This window comes from Podarcis liolepis, assembly GCF_965112155.1.
Source record: "Podarcis liolepis genome assembly, chromosome: 16".
Lineage (NCBI taxonomy): Eukaryota > Metazoa > Chordata > Lepidosauria > Squamata > Lacertidae > Podarcis > Podarcis liolepis.
In genome coordinates this window covers 7131144-7155041 of record NC_139567.1, presented here as the reverse complement: position 1 = coordinate 7155041, position 23898 = coordinate 7131144, and the positions used below count along the sequence as shown (strand labels likewise).

General features: G+C 45.9%; 1 protein-coding gene across 1 annotated transcript; it reads right to left on the bottom strand.

Annotated features, from left to right (window-relative positions):
- Window positions 1-703: 703 nt before the first annotated feature.
- LOC310695763 (prolactin-releasing peptide receptor-like) lies at window positions 704-19086 on the bottom strand. The gene is made up of 3 exons (XM_083480714.1): window positions 18946-19086; window positions 13065-13954; window positions 704-7737 (listed from the first exon to the last, which is right to left on the bottom strand). Exons 2-3 carry the CDS (start codon window positions 13481-13483, stop codon window positions 7104-7106), a joined length of 1053 nt encoding a protein of 350 aa, XP_083336840.1. The 5' UTR covers window positions 13484-13954; window positions 18946-19086; the 3' UTR covers window positions 704-7103.
- Window positions 19087-23898: the final 4812 nt, after the last annotated feature.

The window sequence follows — 23898 nt, the reverse complement described above, 5'->3', positions numbered from 1 at the left end:
GTGTGTAGGTATGTCACGTGAACACTCCCTGCACTCCTCCCGGGGCTGCAAAGGGGTTAGTATAACCTCCGGTTTGCTAGTAAAACTGAATTACTGTGTCACTAAATGATGCATGTCTAAAAAGTGTTTCACCAACCTGAAAAGTTTGGAAAGCTCTGAACTGAGGAATAGTAATGAAGGGGATGCAGGTGGTGCTGTGGTCTAAACCACTGAGCCTCTTGGGCTTGCCGATCAGGAGGTCGGCGGTTCAAATCCCCGCAGTGGGGCGAGCTTCCGTTGCTCGGTCCCAGCTCCTGCCAACCTAGCAGTTTGAAAGCACCCCAAAAAGTGCAAGTAGATAAGTAGGTACTGCTCCGGTGGGAAGGTAATCAGCATTTCTGTGCGCTGCTCTGGTTTCGGTGTTCGGTTGCACCAAAAGCAGCTTAATCATGCTGGCTACATGACCTGGAAAAACTGTCTGCAGAGCAGACAAACACCATCTCTCTCGGCCTGTAAAGTGAGATGAGCACAGCAACCGAGTCGTTCATGACTGGCCTTAATTGTCAGGGGTCTCTTTACCATTACCTTTCAATGAATATAAGGGCTGGGTGGGCTAGTCTTTTGCTTGGGACCCATCAGTAACATATTGTTGTTCATGTTGCTTTTCTCCAGGTGGTGAGAACCTAAGTTTCCTTTGGAAATGAGAGCATGTGAGACGTCTTGGTATTATATGATAATAAGGTTTATTTGCACATATATACAGGGGGAGCATAGGTGGAGCATCACAGCACTAAACATTGCAACAGATGCCTTATGAGTTCACTGTTCCCCAAGAGATTTCTAGGGAAACCACCAGACCTATCATGATTTTTTAGAGAAAGTAGATTTGCCCTTTGTGCCCCAATCTACCCCAGTTACAACCATCCCACCTGCTTTCTTTGTTCACACTTACCACATGTGCAGCTTACTGGTGATCTTCACATGGCCCTCCCTGGAGGCCTTCAGTGTGGTCCACGCAGTGCCCATGCCAGCCCTGCCACCAAATTCATTCTTGCAAAATTCCAAGGAGAGAAAAGCACTTTGCAAGTGATAAGTCTTGGTTGTCTTTACCTCTGCATAATGTTGGCTTTCCTGCCTTCCACAATGGACACCATGCACTATTAGCCAGATCCAACAGTGGAGGAAAGGATGAGGGAGATCACTGATAGATATTTATTTGCATCAGCAACAAGCCATTGCAATTTGTGTGCAAAGTACATACATATGTAAGACAATAAAGCAGATGAAATTGTCAGACTAAGTTAAAAATTATACGTTTTAAAACTAAAGGCGCATATTGTGGCATATATTTTAACGACAGTTGCTGGAAATGCTGTGGTGTTTGCCATCACCAGCATACCTTGATCCACAAGAGAAAACAGATGGAGAGTGTGGGTCTAAATGAGCCCAGCCCCCCCCCCCCCAGCTGCAACATGGTATCTGGTCACCAAACCTTGGGGCCAAATTCCTTCTTACCCCTGCCTTACACAGACCAAATTAATTAATTCCACAGTAGGAGCAGGTTGGGGAAATGTATCTGTATGATGTATTTGTATGCCACTGTTTTATCAACAAATGATGCACTCAGAGCTGCTCACAATAGCATTAAAAAACAAAACACTGCAAACACTGTAATATCAAATGCAATAGCATATAAAGCAAACAACAACACCAAATTTATCAAAACAATCGATACAGTTCAACAAAGTCATAGGCTTCCTAAAATGCTGTCTTCTTCCAGAAAAGACCAGCCAGCCAGCATTCTCCATTGCAAGAAAAAAAACCTGACTACCCAACCAGAGCCACTAGGATAATTTCTGGCAGTTCTACCAGTTCATCCAGTTTGGCAGACTGTCAACAGTCATAAACAGCCAAGAATCATGGGGCTAAAAGGGGCTCTGAGGTCAGCCGGCTCATCAATCCCTAATCTCACTTCAATATCTGTTTGAAAATCATTGCAGGAGACCTAACCTTTGACACACCACCAACAACATATTGCACTGTTGAAAGGGAATCGTGGAAATAGCACACAAAATTCAACATCTGGAGGAGAAGACCAGAGATACTGGCCCGCAAATGAAACTATTCCCAAAGTGCCCCCACCCTGATCCTACTGTAATCCACTGAGCAATCACCTCCTTTTGCAATCAGGTTCCTTGCCTTAGGTTGCAATGTCCAGATGCACCGTTCAAAGCCACCATCCAAAATTCCTAGGCCTGGTAATAAGCTTTGAGGGACGCTAATCTTTTGTAATCAAATGCTATTGTTAAGGGAACTGGGCAAGATCATTTCATGACTCAGAGGAAATGGTGAGCTTCTTTCTCAGAACGTTCCCCCCACCATCTCATCCTTTCTGCTACGGACCATGCTTTTCTCGTAGGCCATTTAAATCCACATTATTCTCCTTGCACCCATTTCCTATCCTATGAACACAGACAAATTCCCTTACTTGCCAGAAACTTTTATAAGGCTTGGTTATATTTGCAAGGTTTTCTCCAGATTTTAAGTGCTGCAAAACGGAGTCTTTGTTTTTTCTTCAGTCGTTCTGTCCGTTTCATCTCTGAAAAGCTACGTAATGATACTCCTTGATGCGTTCCATTGTGGAAGCGATGTAGCAGTCAAAATAGAACATTCCTCCCTAACGCCCATCTCAACTGGACTTTTAACCCAGGAAACCAGTGGTTTATTGAGAACCAGTCCAAGTTACAGTTTATAGCTCAGTGATAGAGTACATGATTTGTGTTCAGGTAGCCCTGGGTTCTTCGGTTCCTGGCATTTCCACTTAAGAAGAACCCGGGAAATGGTACTGGGAAGGACCTCGCTGTCCCTAAGATCTTGGAGTGTGGTGCCTTCCAGATTTTGTGCAACTACAACTCTCATCATCCCTGACCATTGGCCTTGTTAGCTGGGGCTGAGGAGGCAAAACCTGGAGAACACCCCATTGACTACCTCTGGAGTCTGCAATAATGGGGTAGGTGGACAAATTGTCTGATTCAGTAAAAGTTGGTCACTGTATATATGCAGTGAAATGCCCATCATAAGCTCAGTTTTGAGATAAACCACAAGAAGGGAGAATGGGGGCCTCAAAGCTGCCCATCCACAGTGAGCAGGCACCTGGTCAGTCTTCCCCTCTATGATGAGGTGCATTATATTTCTCTCTAAATTACAGTCATCATTTGTGAACCATAGATAGATCTAAATCATTAGATATGCATTAGCATCAATAGATACAAATTAGCACATGCAAATTTCATGCCATTTGCGTCCTTGTTTTTTGATGCATTTCCTCTGGGAGTGGCTGGGAGGTGTTCATAACTCGTCAGCCTAGCAATATTCTTTAGCAGGCTGGGGGCTGGTGTACAAATAGGACTATGCGTCCTAGAATTGTAGAGTTGGAAGGGACCACGAGGGTCATCCAGTTCAACCCCCTGCAACAGAGGAATCTTTTGTCCAATGTGGGGCTCAAACCCACAACCCTGAGATTTAGGATGCTGTACTGACTGAGCCATTCACTTTCTGGCCAAACAACCCAAATTCAGATAACAGTTAAAAATTAAGTTCTATTAAACATTCTTAAGGTACGGTTCACTCCACTAACCCACGATTCTTCTGAAGCCAGTACAGGGCAGGTTCTTGCAGAATAGAGAGAGTCTTCAGCAACATGTAATAGAGAGGCGCCCTCAAGCTGTGAACACAGGTGTACAAGAGCCTCTCCATTTTCATCTCTGAAATGTGCAAATATAAGCCTCCGTTCCTGTGACGCTTGGAGCAGGATACTCAAGAGGAGAACGTAGCTTGCTTGCGCAAGGGTGCTTAAAAGAAAAAAAACACTGCAAAAACAAAGCAATTAGCAGATCCTCTATGTTTATGCCTTCTGCTTCATGCTCAGGGCATCCATCTCATTATCATCAGAGACCGCAAAGCAATTAGCCTCCATGTGGCTCCTTTATAATGCACTGACCCTGCCTGAAGGCTGCCTGGAGTGGGAGACCTTAGCTACATACAGTGGAGACACATGCAGCAGTATGAAGTGACAAAATCCAGACCCACTGGCAGTTCTTTTCAACTAGCTTAAAATATACCTTTGGTTAATATATAAGAACCTCTTCTCTGTGTATTCTTTATGTGTTGAATATGCAAAGAACTGTGAATCACAAATGAGACACAGAAAGAATGAGTTGGCTAGCAGAGATTTGGTAGCTGCTTTGGGAGGGAATTGATAGCTTTTTAGTTGTTTTATTGAGGGTAATAAATATGCTGTAAGTCACTTCCAATGGCCATTACCTGGGAAGGTGACCAATAAATATATAAAATAAATAAACACAGTTATCTTTTTATTAACCCCCTTTCTGCTCAGAGCCTATTTAGCATCTTTGCAGAGAGAGCTAAATACCGCCTGGATTACCGTAGATCTTAGATTTGGGTGGGCTAACCTCATAGAGGTCAAAGCTTTCACTGTGTACACACCATACATTTAAAGCACATTCCTCCCCAAGAATCCTAGGAATGGCAGCTTACTCCTTCCAGAACTTCAGTTCCCAGAACTCTTAACAAACTACCCTTCCCAAGATTCTTTGGGGAATGCATTAAATGATTGGTGTGTACTAATGTACTCCCTCATTTAATAAATCTACCTTCTAGAAGCACAGAAAACAAAGCTTGACTTGATTCTAGTTACCAGGAGTATACCTTGGGGTTTGGCCCCTGCCAAGAACCACAGGCCCAGGGGGGTACAAAAATCACGCCTCTGGCTCAGAGTGGCTAGGAACCCACCCAATCCCACAGGCAGCTCCTCCACCACTCTGGGCATACACATGACATCATGTGTGTGACACAGATGTGTGACATCCCACACGTCAGGATAAGCCTGTGAGGCCCAACAAGGCCCTCTGCTGCTGCGGGGAGACCTGGCAGGGCCCAGCCCCTCAAGATTGGGGGGGGGCTCAGCCCTATCCCCGCATACTGGGGAGCTGTCCTTAGCCCCATAGAGTTGGTGCCTATGATAGCCCAATAGTAGAGCACATGGTTCAGTCCTCAGCATCTCCAGATAGGGGCTGGGAGAGACTTCCTGTCTGAAACCCTGGAGAGCCGCTACCAATTAGTAGTGACCCTCCAGATGTCATTGGAGTCTGACTCCCATCAGCTCCAGCCAGGATGCCCATTGATTAAGGAGCATATCTGGAGGGTCACAGCTTCCCTGTTCCTGGTGTAAACAGTACTGAGCTGGATGGAGCCGTGGTCTGGCTTGGTGTAAGGCCCCTTCTTGTCTTCCAATCCATGGGTTCTCCTGCAGTTCCATGTTTCTACCCTAATTTAACAACAAGAAACGCTTAGACTAATTTATGAAAGATAAGGCTCTCAATACCTACCCCCCTCTTGTTTACCATCTCCAGCATCTGACACAGCATGCCTCTGAAAACCAGTGGCTGGGGAACATGAGCAGGATATTCTTATGTCTTGCTCATGGGCATGTGGTTTGGCCACTTTGGGAACAGGAAACTGCACTAGATGGCTCTTTGCTCTGACCCAGCAGGGCTCTACTTACGTTTACAAGGATCTAAGCAGCAACATCTACAATTATCTTTTCTGTGAATGCCCCTGAAGCAATCAGAATTCATCCAGCATGTTTTAACGGTTGCCCTGTGGGAGGGCTGAAAGAGAGCCATCCTTTCATGCCTTTGTCCTTCTGACATCCAGTACCTGCTCTAGCAAAGATATCAACACTTTTGTAAATTGTGTTCCGTGGAAAGGGAGGGATGAGTCAAAAGCAGTGGAATGTACGTCATTACGGCTGGACTGCTTCAGAAGTGAGGTGTTTATGTTGGCTGTAATCTGATTAGAATGTAGTAAGAGCAATCACACATTCCCAGAGAGGATGAAAATCAAGTTATGTTGCATCTGCAGGATGTGGGAAAGAGCTGGAAATATTAAAGGCGGCACACGGCTGTTGAAGCCTAAAGGAAAATGGGATTATTTTGTAAAGCCCTAAGATTAGCCGTGTGATTATAGCAGGTAGTATATTGGGAATTGTCAAGAGAAACTCTACTTAAAACATGAGCCAAAGCATTTTTGTGCAAATGGCACAGCATGCAATGAACTGGAAATATAAGGTTACAGGTAGGTAGCCGTGTTGGTCTGCTGTAGTTGAAACAAAATTTTTTGAAAATTCCTTCCAATAGCATCTTAGAGACCAACTAAGTTTGTTATTGGTATGAGCTTTCGTGTGCATTGGTATCTGAAAAAGTGTGCATGCACATGAAAGCTCATATCAATAACAAACTTAGTTGGTCTCTAAGGTGCTACCGGAAGGAATTTTTATTTATTTGGAAATATAAGGGTTCAAGGGCCTATAGAAAATAGAATCACAGATTTTTGGGTTGGAAGAGACCCCAGGGTCACCTAGTCCAATAGCCTGAGGAGAATTCAGTATTCTCAGTTGCCACAGAATGCCGTGTGACTGTTTGGGAAGGGTAAGGAAATGGGGGAGAGGGAATTGGATGGAAGAGGGCCTGGCTGACTCTAAACGGGAGCACTTCACATTGCAGAGTCTCATCTGCCATCACCATCATGTGTGTATATACTAATAGATCATTGTATATACTAATAATGGACTCAAAACAGCACCTAAAGAATTATCCCCTCCCCCAAAAAAGGTCTCCCCTCCCTCACAACAGTCCAATGAGGACTGAACATGCTCAAAAATGAAGAAGCAGGGATGAAATGGAATATTCTGGAAAATGGTATGCCCGGCTGGCTGGCAGCCTGAACAGAACCACTCCATATTGCAACATCTCATTGCAGATTCTGTCTGTGTGTATGTTTGTGTGTGTGTGTGTGTGTGTGTGTGTGCATGCACACATGTGTATGAAAGAGGGAGAGATGGAAAAATAATTGGGTGCTTTTAGGGTCTTCTCTAGGAGAACCTTTCTCCTACAGAGGCGGTGGACTTTTTGCTCAAGAGGCTTCGCACTTCCAGTTCGTAAGACTGAGCTTTGGTGGGCTAGGGAGTGCAAATCTTATGAGCTAAGAACAACTAATCCCCCCCACCAACTAACTGCCATGGATCCTGCTCCAAGTCCAGCATGTCAGAGCATTACACTGACTGCTACACAGTTATTGGTGGGCATGATCTTCTGCTTGAAGGTGAACACCTCTTTCAATCCGCTTCGGAAGCGATCGTGCAGCCAGGCATAGAGGAAGGGGTTGCAGCAGGAGGAGCTCATGGCAAACCAGTGGCAGAGCAGCTGGATCAGAAGGAAGTAGTCCTTGTTGATGAGGTTGATGTCAATGTCACGGAGGACGTTGAAGACGTGGATGGGGAGCCAGCAGATGGCAAAGGCGGCCACCACCAGCACAAGCAGGCAGAAGATCTTCCTCTTCCGCAGGCGGTCGAACTCCGCCTGGTTCTGCGTCGGGTGGCCAGGCACAACGCGGTTCTTCAGCTTAATGGTGATGCAGATGTATGAGAGGGAGACGGCCGAGAGGGGGAGGATGTAGGTGATGATCAAGGTGCTGTAGGCATAGACCAGGCGCTCTTTCCCCTCTTCCATCCAGAACTCCTCGCAGATGGCAAAGCCTTCCTTCTGGAACTCCACATGGTAGGTGTGGGCAATAGCGGGGGCCACCAAGGCACCGGAGAGCAGCCAGATCCCACCGATGATGTACACGCAGGTAGTAAAGGAAATGCGCTTCTTAAGGAGGTGCACGGTGGTGTAGTACCTAGGGAAGAGACGAGAGGAAAGACAGTGACATCCCTCCTGCTGCTTTCTCTTACGAAAGCCCTCCGGATATCATTGGACTCCCATCAACCACAGCCAAAGGACAGGGAGGATGGGAGTTGGAGTATAGCGATTTAGCGCTTCTGCGCATGCACAACCACCGAAACCCAGAAGTAACCCATTCCAGTACTTCCGGGTTTCAGCGGTCCGTAACCCGAGGTATGATTGTATATGAATGAAACTGCCTTATCCTGAGTCAGTTCATTGGTCCATCTAGTTCTGTACTGTCTATTCTGACTGCAGTGACTATCCAGGGTTTGGGGCATGGGTCTTTCCCACTCCTACCTGGACCCTCTGGGGACTTAACCAGGGATCTGCAAAGCAGATTCACCGCCAATGAGCTATGCCCCCCCAGCTCCAATGAGAGAGAGGATAGCTCCTTATGGTTAAGGATACTTAAGATCAGTGGCCAACAGCTGCAACCTCAAACCAGAGGGAGCCTGTCTACAGGAGAGCAGCCTGGCTTCCCTTGCAAAGTCTCCTGTTTTAATTCTTTTACAGTGGTACCTCGGGTTAAGAACTTAATTCATTCTGGAGGTCCATTCTTAACCTGAAACTGTTCTTAACCTGAGGCACCACTTCAGCTAATGGGGCCTCACGCTGCTGCTGCACGATTTCTGTTCTCATCCTGAAGCAAAGTTCTTAACCCCAGGTACTATTTCTGGGTTAGCAGAGTCTGTAACCTGAAGCGTCTGTAACCCGAGGTACCACTGTAATGGGATTGTTTTAATTTTGTATTATATATATATATGCATGTTTTTAAATCTCAATGGGATTGATGCTTACAATTTAACATTTATGTAACTGGTTTTTATATTTTGTAAACTGCTTAGAAGCCTGTTTTGGCATATATTACTGATTTATTGGGTCTGTTTTATAGATTATTGTATGGCTTTTATTGTAGCGTTCTTTTTTTCCTGGTTTTAAGGTATGCTTTCTGCTCTTAAAATTTTGTAAGTTTCTTGGAGACTCCTTATATGTCAAGCCACTAATAAACTGAATAAATAATGTTGATAATAATTAAGTGGCATATAAAATAAACTAATAATAATAATAACAATAATAAAAATGTATTTTTGTAAAAAGGTAGGGCAGCATGGTCTCCCTTCCTGACGAAGAATTCTCAAAAGCTTGCTATCCTACCATAATCTATGCTGCCGACACAATTCATAAGACCAGTAGCCACAATGAATGATCCCCAAGGTCCCTACCATCTCTGTAATTCTATGTCTTATGTCTTGAGCAACTTGGAGGAAGAGTCAGAGACAAATGCAACAGCAATCTCGGGTACATTCCCTGGTTCGTGCAGCATGCTCACTGTGAGCCGCAAAACCCCTTACATGTCTACTTGGGAAACCATCCTACTGAGTTCAATGGGGCCTATTTTCAGGGATGCAGGTGCAGAACTATAGCTGCTGGCTGCCTTCTCCAAACAGCACTTGCACCATCTTGGACGTCTTTGACAGCTCTTGCTATACTCAGATCCTGGTTGAGTTCCCCACCCCCACCCATCCCTGGCACGGGCCATAAATGGTTTCTGTCTTAGAGCAACACTGGCAATATTGCAGTTCAGCAAGAACCACCAGAAACACTAAGAGTACTAGCAAATGGCTAATGATCAGCAGCAGAAAAGTCCAGGGCTGCACACAAAAGCAGCAGAAGGCCCATGTATTTAGTCAAACATACTGTTCCCCTTGCTTTGATTTCAATAATATTCCATTTCTATGCAAGTTAATTAAACAAGAAAGGACTGTCACAAGGCAAAGCTGGTGATGGAAATTACAGCCTTCCACCCCAGAAAAGCGCTACTCCTCGGGAACAGCAATTTATTCCATCAGAAGCCACGTTGCTGAATTAGGTCACGTGGGAAAGTAGGTATTGTAGGGGAATGAAGTAACACAGACTTTTATTTCCATTCAGCGGGAAGACTGGTGTTGCACAGAAGGGTTCCTACCAGCCTCTCCAGAAACTCACCAACCACCCAGAACACTCATTTAGATCTGACTTTTCCAAATGTGTTTCCCCCCGCCCTCTCTGAAGTGTGCTAAAGCTTGGGCTTCGAGAGATAAAGTCAAAAAGTGCCTTGAAGCCCTTTGGAACTTCAACGAGCTCAGTGAGAGGGAAGAAGAAAAGCGTCCCTGTATCTGCCTGTGTCAGGTGGAGCCCAGGCTTCTTGACCTCAGGGAACCTTTTCATACATGCACCCATCTGCCTAAGAACACTTATGTGTTGCAGAGCATTCCTTGGTGCAATTGAGGGCGCAATCTCCATGCGCTCCAGGCCTATTTGGCTTAGCTGTCCCCTGGCGCAGACTTTGCATGCACCATGCTGAGAATGGGGCTACAGCTCAGTGCTGGAGGGCCGGCTTAGCCCTCTAAGGCCCAGAGCAAGTGCACCCAGCTTCCCAAAACACACACACCTGCATGTATGTGTTCCGTAGTGGCACCCTGGCTATAGAATAGCTTCTCCAAAGATGCTTGCCTATGGTGCCTGGTCTTTTCAGTGCCAGGCGAAGAGACTTTTATTCACACAGGCTCTTTAATCGTGTTTTAAAATAATCTCGGGCTGTTGTAACCTACAATTCTCAGAGTGTTTGAACTGTCAATCCCTTTTCTTGGGGAACCATGGGAACTGTAGTTCTTTGTGGGGAACAGGGATCTCCCAAGAACTCTCGGCAGCTTTAGCAAACTACAGTCCCCAGAATTCTTAGGGGGAGCCATGGCTCTTAAAGGGGCATCACCTAGACAGCATCTTAAAAAGCAGAGACATCACCGTGCCAACAAAGGTCCGTATAGTAAAAGCTATGGTTTTCCCAGTAGTGATGTATGGAAGTGAGAGCTGAACCATAAAGAAGGCTGATCGCTGAAGAAGTGATGCTTTTGAATTCTGGTGCTGGAGGAGACTCTTGAGAGTCCCATGGACTGCAAGAAGATCAAACTGATCCATTCTGAAGGAAATCAGCCCTGAGTGCTCACTGGAAGGACAGATCGTGAAGCTGAGGCTCCAATACTTTGGCCACCTCATGAGAAGAGAAGACTCCCTGGAAAAGACCCTGATGCTGGGAAAGAGGACCAACAGAGGACAGAGAGATGGAGGGCACAAGGAGAAGGGGACGACAGAGGATGAGATGGTTGGACAGTGTTCTCGAAGTTACCAGCATGAGTTTGACCAAACTGCGGGAGGCAGTGGAAGACAGGAGTGCCTGGCGTGCTCTGGTCCATGGGGTCACGAAGAGTCGGACACGACTAAACGACTAGACAACAACAACAACAATGCTTTAAGTGTACTGTTTGGACGAGGCCACAAAGAGTCACTGCCAGTCAGTGTAGACAGCACTGAGCCGGGTGGACCAGTGGTCCATAAAAGGCAGCTTCCTATATTACCATTGCCTACTAGATTTATGTTGCCATGGAAACATCCTATCAGAAAGATATCCTTGCCCCCCCCCCCCCGTTAGCTTTTACATCACTGTCCTGCTTTTCAAAGAGAAAAGCTACATTCAGCCACCTGAACAATTTGTTTCTCTGCAGCAAATAAACTATCATAACATTAACCAGAGGTTGGAAATTATACCCAGCAGTGCAAAAATACCCCAAAGCCCTAGCAGGCAAAGACTTCCTTCTTTGATTGCTGAGAAAATTCAGTGGCAGCTCAAATAGGCACCATTCTCTGGTCTTACCCTGTTGGCTCAACTAGACCCACCTGGGGAGAAGAGTGGGGACGAAATTAGCTTGTTCGCCTACTTGGCTCGTCACAAGTTAGAAACATGATGAGAGCTTGATGGTCCTGCAGTGGGAAAGGGCAACTGTGAGGTACTGAGGGAAGATGGTTCACAAAGTGGGAACGGCAAGCAGCCAGCGATGTCTTTGTGGTTTGGTCCCAAATTGGAAAGACAGCAGGAGAAAGTACCCACTTAATGTCTGCTGCCCTGTAACGTCCCTTGGGTTGGTCAAGTTAAATCAGTAGGGCATCTGCGGAGCACAAAACCTAGGAAAGAGATGAGCTCGTTTGCAATCATCTTGATATAAGGGCCAGTTTCTGTGAGGAGCTGCAGCTCAGGGGTTACAGTGCAGGCTTCCCACGGTTGCAGAAGGTCCCAGGCAGGGCCAGCCCACCTATGAGGTGGATTGAGACAGCTGCTTCAGGCAATGGAACCGTGTGGCTGCTCTTGGCACCGCTGCAGAAGTGAGGAGAAGCAGCAGCAGTGGTGGCTTCCAGCGAGATCTCACAGAGCTCATGTGAGATTTCGTGAGAGTTACACAGGGAGATCTCACCGAAAGTCACTGCCATGTGACCCTGGTAAGTGAGGCTTTGGCAGGCGGGCAGCAGGGGGACGGCACCTTCCTGTTTCGCCTCAGGTGGCAGAATGGGATGGTATGGCCCTGGTCCCAAATTCAATCTCTCACATTTGCAAGTAGGGCTAGGAAAAGCTCCCACCTGAAACCTTGGGGAGCCTCTGCCACTTTGTGTAGAGCTCATTTCCCCAACGTGTTGAGAAAAGGCTCAGCTGGATTTCCTCCCGAAGGTAATTACATCTCTTTAATGAAAAGATGAGTTTAAGATGCAACCCACTGGGCTGCAACAAAAGTGCAGAACGTTGATGGAAAACATTTGTGATTGATGACGAACAGCCTTCTGTCAAAGCAGTGGCTGAATGCGAGTCCTTCTGAAAAATACTATTGCATGGGTAGGCAAACTAAGGCCTGGGGACCGGATCCAGCCCAATTGCCTTCTAAATCCGGTCTGTGGACGGTCCGGGAATCAGCGTGTTTTTACATGAGTAGAATGTGTGCTTTTACAGTGGTACCTCAGGTTACATACGCTTCAGGTTACAGACTCCGCTAACCCAGAAATAGTGCTTCAGGTTAAGAACTTTGCTTCAGGATGAGAACAGAAATTGTGCTCTGGTGGCGCAGCAGCAGCAGGAGGCCCCATTAGCTAAAGTGGTGCTTCAGCTTAAGAACAGTTTCAGGTTAAGTACAGACCTCCGGAACGAATTAAGTACTTAACCTGAGGTACCACTGTATTTAAAATGCATCTCTGGGTTATTTGTGGGGCATAGGAATTTGTTCATTTATTTATTTTTTAAAATATAGCCCAGCCCCCCACAAGGTCTGAGGGACAGTGGACCGACCCCCTGCTGAAGAAGTTTGCCGACCCCTGACCTGGAGCAATCTGGAGCTATGAAAAGATGCAGTGGTCTGGGAGCAAGGATGGGAATGGGGATAAGGGTTCCAAATCTTGATCAATCATTCAGGAAGCAGTTACCTGTCCACTGCGATAGCCGTGAGGGTGAAGACGGACACATATACCGTCATGGGCTGCATCAGAAACACAAAATAGCACAAGAACTTCCCAAAGACCCATCCCTGGGGGTTGAAGGCATATGCTAGAGTAAAAGGGACACAGGTTGCACACATCAGCATGTCAGAAAAGGCCAGGTTTCCAATGAAGAAGTTGGTGACATTGTGCATCTTCTTAGTCTTACAGATAACGTGGAGGAGGAGATAGTTCCCAAAAATGCCCACCAGCACAACCAAAGTGTAGCAGGGGATGATCAGAGGCTTGAAAGACTGGATCATCTGCACGCCGGTAAACTGAGAAGTGGAATTGGAGCCGTTTCTGAGCTCAACCTCATAGGTGCTGCCGTTGGACGGGCCATGGTCCCAGCGACCAGCGGATTCCATCAGTTGGTAGCAACCAGGGACTGCACTTAAAAACACAAGGAGGATGGAACTGCAGTGAAGCAAGTCTTCTGAAGTTGGCTTTGGGGCCACCCTGTGTGCACAGGGCCCTGAATGACTGACTCCTTTATTTTGTTCAGGGATGAAAGGCTGATGTATCTATTGCACAAAAGGAATACTGGGTTTAGCTTGCCTGGTGCCAGAAGACATCTTCTATTTCTCATGCAAATCTGTATTCACAGGCTACCCTTTGAAGAGCTTACTTCTGCAGCAATCACAGCTTGCAGGGCAGGATGAAATGCTTTCAAGTTTGACTCACTTACACCCATTAAGCTATAATATATCCTCCCCCACTTTGATGCCTTTCCATTTTCTTCTGGGTTGCCTCCGTTGCTACTTCATTATTTGGCTCTTGTGTTCCAAAATTGCAGCATTGCTACTACTTTTCAGGGGAATGACTGGTTCCACTGGTGTCTGAGAGATAAGATAGGGAAGGAAGCGGGGAAAAGGAGGTTTAGAATGACAAGGAATCGGGTAAACAGCTTTCCCCTAAAGACAAGCAAACTGGAAAATATGCTAAAAGGCATGACGAGCCCAGAGAGATGTTAGATGGAGAGCTTCAGAATTTTGCCACAAAGCAATTGCAGTTTGGTAGGAAACATCCCACTGTGATGTAGGGGTTGTAAATCTGTCCATTTCAGTTTACCATTTTTCAAACCATAAGTTCAGTTCTCTACATTTCGACATCAGTTTGTGATTTTAAAAGAAAGTCTGGTGACAATTCGACAGCATTGTACTGCAAATTTATCCCAGTATGCACATTTTTGCAAAGCAATTTCCCCCTAGTAGAATGCATTTTGCGTGTTATTTTCATGGATATACTGTATGCATTTATATGCGCACGTTACCCTAGTATATGCACACATTACTTGCTTGGAGAAAGGCACCGCAGCTATTGTTTGGAAAGCGCTAATCAGGTATGCTCTCCTTTAAATGCAAATGGAATTAAATTCTCTCCCATCCCTAAAGTGGAGGCAGCTCTCTGAGAGCTCTTAAGGCAAAACAGCAGCGAAAATACCCATTAACTTTTATTACAGTGTAACTTTTTTTATTTTCCAGCACCCCATCTTTCCCAGCACCCCACTAAATCTGTTCTAAGGGTTCCCCCAACCACTTGGAGCAGAGTTGGGGAGGGTATAAGGTGTACGTGATGGGAGGAGAGAGGTGAAGCCCACTGCGCAAGCAGGAATCCTTGCGCAGATGGCACAGGTTAGTTGAACATTACCCAAAGGCTCAGCTATGAAGCACACGGGGTGCCTTTTCTATGAGTTGCTGTCTTTCAGATCTGTTTTCCAGCGTTAAGGATAAAATTTGATAGGAGCCTGTAAGTAGATAAAGGGACTAGATGCGAGGCAATAAAGTGAAGCTCAATCTAAGACAGAGATACTGCTGGTGGGCATATGAACATAAAAAGCTGCCTACACAAAAGTGAGACCATTTGCCCATCTAGTTCAGTAGTATCTGCACAAATTGCCAGGGCCAGCCCTATAATGAGGCAAAGTGAGGCAGCTGCCTCGGACAGCAGGTGCTGAGGGACAGTGCCATGTGGCCTCCCCTGTACCTACTGTGCTAGCCTGCTGCCCTCCAGCACAATGAAAGGTATTTTCCTTTCACCAGTACTGGGGTAAAATACAACTGTCAATCTGTATGTGCCTTTGGGAAGGGCGCCATTGTGGTCTTTGCCTCAGGCAGCAAAACATTTTGAGCCAGCCCTGCCCATTGCCCACAAGTCTTCAGGGTTTCAGACAAGTGATGCCAGAGCCTGGCATGCTACTGATGTGTTCTGCTACTGAGCCACGGCCCTTCCCCAGTTTGTCTGCCCCTGAGTAGTGTTCACAGTTTGGCAGTGCTCATAGATTCAGCTTGTTCACAAGAGAGCCCAGCAACAGGGAGCCCCTTTCATGAGAGCTATCCATGCTCTGGCATCCTCCAAATTAGACTACTACAATGAGTCCTATGTGAGACTGCCTTTGAAGACTGCTTGGTAGCTGCCAATTAGGACCACCTACATTGGGTGTTCGAAAGCATGCCGGCTCCCTTGGCCCATAAACCCCATCCATCTGGGACATGGGTGGTGCTGTGGGTTAAACCACAGAGCCTAGGACTTGTCGACCAGAAGGTTGGCGGTTCGAATCCCCGTGATGGGGTGAGCTCCTGTTGCTCGGTCCCTGCTCCTGCCAACCTAGCAGTTCAAAAGCACGTCAAAGTGCAAGTAGATAAATAGGTACTGTTCCGGCAGGAAGGTAAATGGCGTTTCCGTGTGTTGCTCTGGTTCGCCAGAAGTGGCTTAGTCATCCTGGCCACAAGACCCGGAAGGTGTATGCTGGCTTGCTCAGCCAATAAAGCGAGATGAGCGCCGCAACCCCAGAGTCGTCCAGGACTGGACCTAATGGTCAGGGGTCCCTTTATCTTTTACACTGGGTGTATTTGTCCAACATTTAAACGGTTAAACAAACTCCTATCTATTGAATGGGAGGCACAGTGGTCCCTGCATTGCATAGCAATGAATGCATGTAAAATACACAAATACTTTGGGGAAAGGAGCACAGATCAATGAATCAGACAGAAAGTAAGGGGTAGTAAACAGAGTGCTTTCCCTTTTACCACGCTGCACTTTACTACTCCACCTGTGAATAAAATAAAACAGATAGAGAAAAGCCTTTCTGCATCTCTCACAACTCTAGGACTCACAGACATTTAATGAAGCTGAATGTTGGAAGATCCAGGACAGACCAAAGAAAGCAATTCTTCATATAGTGCACAGTTAGACTATGGAGTTCGCTGGGAAGAGGAATCAACTGTTAAACCACCCCAAAAATTGTAGCAGGGGCACTGACTTGCCCCCACATTGAAGGGGCCCAGCGTTGCGTGACATCATATGCACAACATCATGCACCAGGTGGGGGGGGGATGCCATGGGGGCTGTTGCCCCAGGCATGCAATCTGGGGGAAGCGTGAACCAGGAGATCCCAACAGATTCATTCATTTCAGTGAGACTGCTTTGAGTAGAACTTAAAACTCTTAGTGTCCAGCAGGAAAGTATCTGCCTTTTACAGGCACGTTTACAAAACCTTTAGCTGTTTTATCACTACAGTACTTTAACTAGAGCTGTATGGCATGTTAAGGGAAGGGTGGGGAATGTCGTGTTCCTCCTGGGGTAGTAGTTTGACCACCTGTGACCACCACCCTGCACTCAGCTCTCACCTGTGGCTCCTAGAAGCTGCCAGCATGTGACAATGGCCAAGCTCCAGGAACAGATTCAACTGGCCGGCTAAACCAGGTGAGGGTAGCCAATGGGTCTCAAACCCTCAGCGAGTGAAGGACTTCTCCTGTACAGTGGTACCTCAGGTTACATACGCTTCATGTTACAGACTCCGCTAACCCAGAAATAGTGCTTTAGGTTAAGAACTTTGCTTCAGGATGAGAACAGAAATTGTGCAGCGGCGGTGCAGCAGCAGCGGGAGGCCCCGTTAGCTAAAGTGGTGCTTCAGGTTAAGAACAGTTTCAGGTTAAGTACGGACCTCCGGAACGAATTAAGTACTTAACCTGAGGTACCACTGTAGTTGAAGAAAGGCTCTGGCGGACTGAGCAAACGTGACTGAGATTAAGTCCAACGGTCAAGAAGGCGGTTACTACACATGCTTTAGAGCCGGGGTCAGCAACCTTTTTCAGCCATGGGCCAGTCCACTGTCCCACAGACCTTGTGGGGGGCCAGACTATATTTTGGGGGAGATACGAATGAATTCCTATGCCCCACAAATAACCCAGAGATGCATTTTAAATAAAAGGACACATTCTACTCATGTAAAAACACACCGATTCCCCGACCATCTGTGGGCCAGATTGAGAAGGTGATTGGGCCGCATCCAGCCCCTGGGCCTTAGGTTGCCTACCCCTGCTGTAGAGGGAAGTGAAGGGCAGATGGGGCCCATCAGCCTGGGAAGGTAGCTCATCTAGGAGAAGGAAAATTCTGATCCTAAACCTCTACCGCCTTGTGGCTATACTCATTCATGGGAATAGCTCCACCACTGCTGCCTTGCAGCACATCTTTGGGTGAAGAAAATGCTATGCAGAAAACCCCACACAAATTCAGAGTCCCTAAAGATGATTGGATGGCATCTTGTATGCCTCCTTCCAGCAGCTCCTGCAGCCAAGCTGGTGCCAAACCTATTGCTTTCCTTTCCTTTGGACCACATCAGCAAGGCTGAGAGGAGGGGTCTTCTAGTCTGGGCAACCCAAGACCTCCATACACACTCCCCAGCCTTGTACCCCAGAGAGGTCACTTTGGTGCTGCTAATGCAGCAAAAACAACATGGGGGCAGCAGTTTCGGGTTCCCTGCCTCTGCAGCCACAGCAGGCGCTGTGATTCTCCAAAGGTTTGACTTCACCCCTGGTGGCACACTCCATTGTCTCTTGAGACAGATGGATGCCAGCAACAACTTTAACCGAAACAGTAACTAGGTGGGCATGCTTTACATTATTCAATATGCATACAGTTATAGAGAGCAGCCACATATGATATTGTAGCATATCCTTAATTTTGGCTTCATTTTATAAAATGGAAAAGAGAATTTTGCTCTGGGCACAGAATCCTACGGAAGGCAGCTCAAAAAAATACATCTTCCTTCCACCTCATGCTGAGTTGGTACTGAATGTTGTTGCTTTCTCCCCTAATAAATGTCATGGAAATCTTTTCAGAACGGAAGCACTGTGAGCTACAGGAGGTTCTTCAGAAAACATTTCCGAAAGAACATTAAATATTTTCCCAGCTTGATCCTGAACAAGGTTATCGGAAGCAAGCTTTGTTGAGTTTAGTGTGCTTACAGTGCCGTCTCAGACTTCTTTACTCAGAAGTAAGTCCTTTCGGTTTCAATGGGACAACGCTTGTCCTTAGTAAGGGTGCGTGCATATAATTGCAGCATTAAGACCCAGAACCTTTGTTTTCCATGGTCCATTGAGGACAAAACACATACTTTGAACCTCTGTCCAAACATACACACACACCACCTTAAGAAGGAACACCAAAAGACAAAAGCAGAGTACTATGAATGGAAGGAAGCAAACTCTCATTTTCAGCCCCTCCTCCCCTACAGAAGCTAGTGCTTCTACTTGCCAGAAACACTACTTCTGAACTGCATTCTTTACTTTCTGAACTTTTGGAAGACTTTTTACCAACAAGGTTTCTAAAAAGAAAATGGACACTATAACCCTGCAACACCTCACCACAAAGCTTTGACATCATTTTAAGCAAGTTCCTTTAAAAAAATATTATTAAATGACTCCCAAACTTGAAACGAGGAGAGAAAATGAAAATAAAGAGGGGATGCTCTTATTGCCTGGGATCAATTTGGCATGCATATGTTGCAAATAGGAAACCATGCAGTTTTTTCTTTCTTTCTACTGACCTGAACAAGCAGAGCCAAGTGAGGATAAGAAGACAAGCTAAGGATTCCTAGCACACAGGGTCTGTGCAAGAGAAAGTGTGTGCAAGCAAGAGAGAGAAAACGTTCAGGCTTTATCCCTCCTATGTTCCAAATGTGTACTGTACTCACTTCGCTTGGTGGATTCAGGTCTAAGCAAGCTTTCGGTTCACCAGCCCCCTCTGCTGGCTCCTCTCTCTTCTTTCTCTCTACAGTTTTTCTAATACGTAATGGCATTCTAATCTCAGACTAGTGGAGCTCGAAGGGATTTTGAGGGTCATCTAGTCCAACCACCGGCAATGCAGGGGAATCTCAACCAAAGCATCCATGGCAGATGTTCATCCAACTTCTGCTTCATAGCCTCCAAGAAAGTTCTCCCTGCTGTTTAGTCGGAATCTTCTGTCTTGTAACTTGAAGCCAATGGTTCAGGTCCTGCCCTCCAGAGCAGGAGAAAACAAGCTTGCTCCCTCGGCTATGTGACAGCCCTTTAGATGTTTGAAGATGTCTATCATCTCTAAATCAAGATGATGCACAGGTGGAGAATGGATGGCTATCAGGTGCTTACCTGTCACCCAAGCCTGTCCTATTTTCACTTGTTCCTGGTCTCCCACTAAGTTAAAATGCAGGCAATAACTGGCAGCAGAATCACTGCCTGTGTCGTTTGTGTGTGTGTGCTGAACTACTGTTTATTTCTTTTAATTAGAAAAGAAATTACTGTTTTTATTTCTTTTAATTAGAAAAATATCCTTCCTTTTCTAAGGTTCCAAGGATGATGCCAGGCAGGTGTTGAGCAGGTCATCAAATCAGGAGGTCTGAGGACTTATTTGATTGCAGTCTTCTTTATTCAGCAATCCGACCATCTTCTTCTTTGGCGATCACTCGTAGCCGAGTAAGATTGTCTTCCGTGAATATGGTCTTAATGGTGCGTGTGTCCGTAAGTGACTGTGGAGGCCAGTTCTGGATCCACACGTCCTTCCACAGTGGGGACATAGGTTTCCGAGCAGGAGTTGATCCCGTGCCTTCCTCTTAGCACGTTTCTCCCTTTCATCCTGAGTTTGAGAGTCTTCAAAGTCCATGGCACCTTTGGTAAAGGCTGTTCTTCAATTGGAGCGCTTGTAGGCCAGTGTTTCCCCATTGTCTGTGTTTATACTACATTTTTTTGGATTTGCCCTTTCAGACTCTTTTGTTGACCACCAGCATTACGCTTTCCATTTTTAAGTTCGGAATAGAGTAGTTGCTTTAGAAGAGGCTATTCTCCAGTTGGAGCGCTCCAGCTGGAATGATCAGGTATAGATTTGCTTGCATGCTTTCCCTTAGTAAAGGTAAAGGGACCCCTGACCATTAGGTCCAGTCCTGGCCGACTCTGGGGTTGTGGCGCTCATCTCGCTTTATTGGCCGAGGGAGCCGGCGTACAGCTTCCGGGTCATGTGGCCAGCATGACTAAGCTGCTTCTGGCGAACCAGAGCAGCACACAGAAACGCCGTTTTCCCTTAGTAGATCTGCACAATAAAAGATCTTGTCCAAATTGAGGATCCTGACTGCAACCTTTCTTGCAAGGCACTTTATTTGTAGTATTTATTTGTTCATTAAAATATAACCTGCCTTTTAGGATAGTTGCCCTCTAGGTGGCTTCTATGTACTATTTTCCAACCCCACCCCCCTATAAAAGCAGCCATAATAAGAAATTCTGCCACCTCTGGATTGTTAGTGTTTTGTGACAGGGATTTTACCATATACCAGAAATGTAGGTTTGCACAATTAAAACAGATTAATGTGCTTGGTGGAACAAATCTATGTTGTCCTCTAGGGAAGTGACTGGGAAATGCCCTAAAATATGTGAGATAAGCAACCGATTGATGAGATGGCATGGTATATCTGTGAAAGCAGATCAAGATGAAAGCTCATTATCATATAATTTTCCCACAAGCAAATAAGAACAAATGCATAGTAAAACACCATATGACATCCATGTAAACAGGTCGTCCACAAGAACCTCTAATCAAACCAACATAATACAGTGGTACCTCTGGTTAAGAACTTCATTCCTTCCGGAGGTCCGTTCTTAACCTGAAACTGTTCTTAACCTGAAGCACCACTTTAGCTAATGGGGCCTCCCACTGCTGCTGCGCCGCCAGAGCACGATTTCTGTTTTCATCCTGAAGCAAAGTACTTAACCTGAAGCATTATTTCTGGCTAAGCAGAGTCTGTAACCTGAAGCGTATGTAACCTGAAGTGTATGTAACCCGAGGTACCACTGTAATACCATTTAAAACATGTGAAACTTTATAGTCAATTAAATATCTATAGAAGTGCAAGAAGTTTTACATCTGAAATAGAGGGGTCTTTATGTGAGCATTAAAGTTCTGAAGAAGAAAAAAAAGCTACTTCCACTCTCCCTGGAAGAAGAGGGTTTCATAGGAGTGGGGAATAATGAAATTCCACAGCCTTCTTTTTAGAGTGAATTTAATATCACATCCTCAGGGCATCTGCCGTTTTTCTTGCCTCTCATACCCAGGACAAGTATTTCCCTTTTAAAAAGAACGCTTATCCTTATGTGAACGGGAGCAGAACAAAAGCTGTGCCAACAACTCCACCACAGCCAAGCACATTGGCTTTCTTCAGACTTTGTTCCTTATGAGGAGCTGCAGAGAGAGATTAGGAGGGAGCTTTTACAACAGCAGTCACTGCAGAGGGACAGAATTAGCCCGGGAGAAATTCCAAAAGCTACTTTTAGCTTATGGCTTTTTCATTATTACCAGCGCCCAACGGGGCAAAGGCATTAGTGTTTTCTTCCACATTAAAATGTTCATCAAACGCTCCAATGGTGTTAATTTGTGCTACATGTACCTCTTGCCATCTTGCATTATGTATGCAAAGTGCTTGAAGGCTGTTTCTCACTCAGGAGACCATAACCAGCAAAAGGGCGTACTTTGTTAATTCTGCCTCCCATGCTAATCTCTGTCTCCAAGCCCCCCCCCCCCCCCCGCATAAAAGTGTTCTGCAGGGTGGCATTTGCAACAAAGAATTTATATTTATATTTCTGTAGCGGCACTCATCTCAAATGACTGCACGGCCATTTCCAGCAAGGAATATTCATGAGACAAAAATGACATGTAATGTAAAAACGAGAACGGCGATGCAGGTATCTCTTTGTTTTCTAATAGGAGCCCATATACAGAGAAGCTCCCATTTTAGGTACAGCTGAAATGTACTACTTTGTGTGGGGCTGGCAGCAGCTAGCAGAAGGAACCGCTTTTGTCACAAAAGGGCCCCAGTCACATAAGTGTAACCCGCCCCCCCCCCTCCCACCGCTAGTTCATTGCCTATTCACAAGCTTTGATTGTGAGGGTGTCATTTTGGGAAAATCTCATAGGGAATAATTATTTTTGAGTTTCAAGGAAGCACAGTATTTATTTATTTAAACAATAATTCCCTGGGAAGATGGACTGGCTGTTAAATCATGATGAGATGTAGCACTATGAGAAGAATAGGGGGGGTCTCCTAGCAACTCTCAACACCCTGAACAAAGCACCTGTTTGGGGGAAGCCATGATTACTAAAGTCGGGGCGATCCACACTAAACTTTTGCTCCACGCTTTCCAGGCAAAGGTCCGCATTTTCCTAGTTGGTGCCCAACCCCCCAACCCCCGCTGCCTTCCCCAGGAAACCCACTCAGTCAGAACAAACTGAGTTTCCTGTGTAATGCTGAGAGCATTAAAGACATACCCTCCAACATTTCTCCGATGAAAATAGGAATGTCCCATTGCATAATGATAATTTTAATATTTATACCCCACTCATCTTACTGGCTTGCCCCAGCCACTCTGGGCAGCTTCCAACATATAAAAACATAATAAAACATTTTTTAAAACCCTCCCTATACAGGATTGCCCTTCAGACAGCTTAGGGAGTTGGATAACTCCATACCCTCCAACATTTCTCCAATGAAAATAGGGACATCCTAAGGAAAAGTGGGACCTTCCAGGATCAAATCAGAAACAGCAACGGCTTCTCTAAATCAGGGACGTTCCTGGAAAATAGGGACACTTGGAGGGTCTGTAAAGAATGAGTTTTCATGGGGTAAACTGTGAAGCAAAAAAGGGGGCACTCGAACCCAGAACCCAGATTTTTCTCAATGCCTAGAAAGCATAGAGGAAACTCAGTGTGGATGAGAAGTAAGTACCATTGTGTTTAAAGTGTGCAGTGCAAATGTGGCCTAATACTGTGTCTGCATCAAGAACTCGTGGCAGAATACAGCCGCAATGAAACACCGGTCTGGAGAGGCCTTTACTTTAAGCCTGGTGATGGGACATGTTAAGTTGTGGGTGAACATATCAGACGACACAGCGATTCTTCCGACAGCTCTTGTTTATTCACAGGCCAGAACAGAACTGAACAGAAGGGTTCAGCCAACCTGCTTATATAGAGCTCCACTACAAAGCAACAGTAACATCTTTCTGTAACTATCCAATCACTGAACGTCACTTTCAATTCCTTATTTGCATATGCGGACCTGAGTGAAAACTATCTACAGTATCCCCCTGCTGGCCCAGGGTGAGAACTTCAGTACATAACAGGACAGAGTCCTCTGCTGCATTTGAGGGTAGTAGGATAGTTTAGGGGGGCTCTGGGTATGGCCGTCACAACTCTGCTCAGTCTCCTCTTTTCAGCATTGGCCTTGCTCTGCCATGTTTCTCTTATCAGTCCTGACGAGCTGCTTTTAGGAAAGTGGTCTGTTTTAGAGCCACAAGGCAGTAGCAGCTGCATAATGGACTGGGAGACCTCAATGTGCAATTTAGTTGAAGAAGAACTCGCAAAATCACCGCGAGGGATGCTATTATCCCTGGCGACACAGTAGGCTGTCAGCCCATCAGCAAATTCATGCAGAGTTCACAGAACCAGCCAGAGATCTGCTAGGTCTGTGCATTTAGGGTTTTTA

Coding starts and splice junctions, on each gene's coding strand:
- LOC310695763 (XM_083480714.1), bottom strand. CDS start 13,483: ATGGAATCCGCTGGTCGCTGGGACCATGGCCCGTCCAACGGCAGCACC. Junction 7,738..13,064: donor ACGGCTATCGCAGTGGACAG/GTAACTGCTTCC, acceptor TCTCTTCCCTAG/GTACTACACCACCGTGCACC.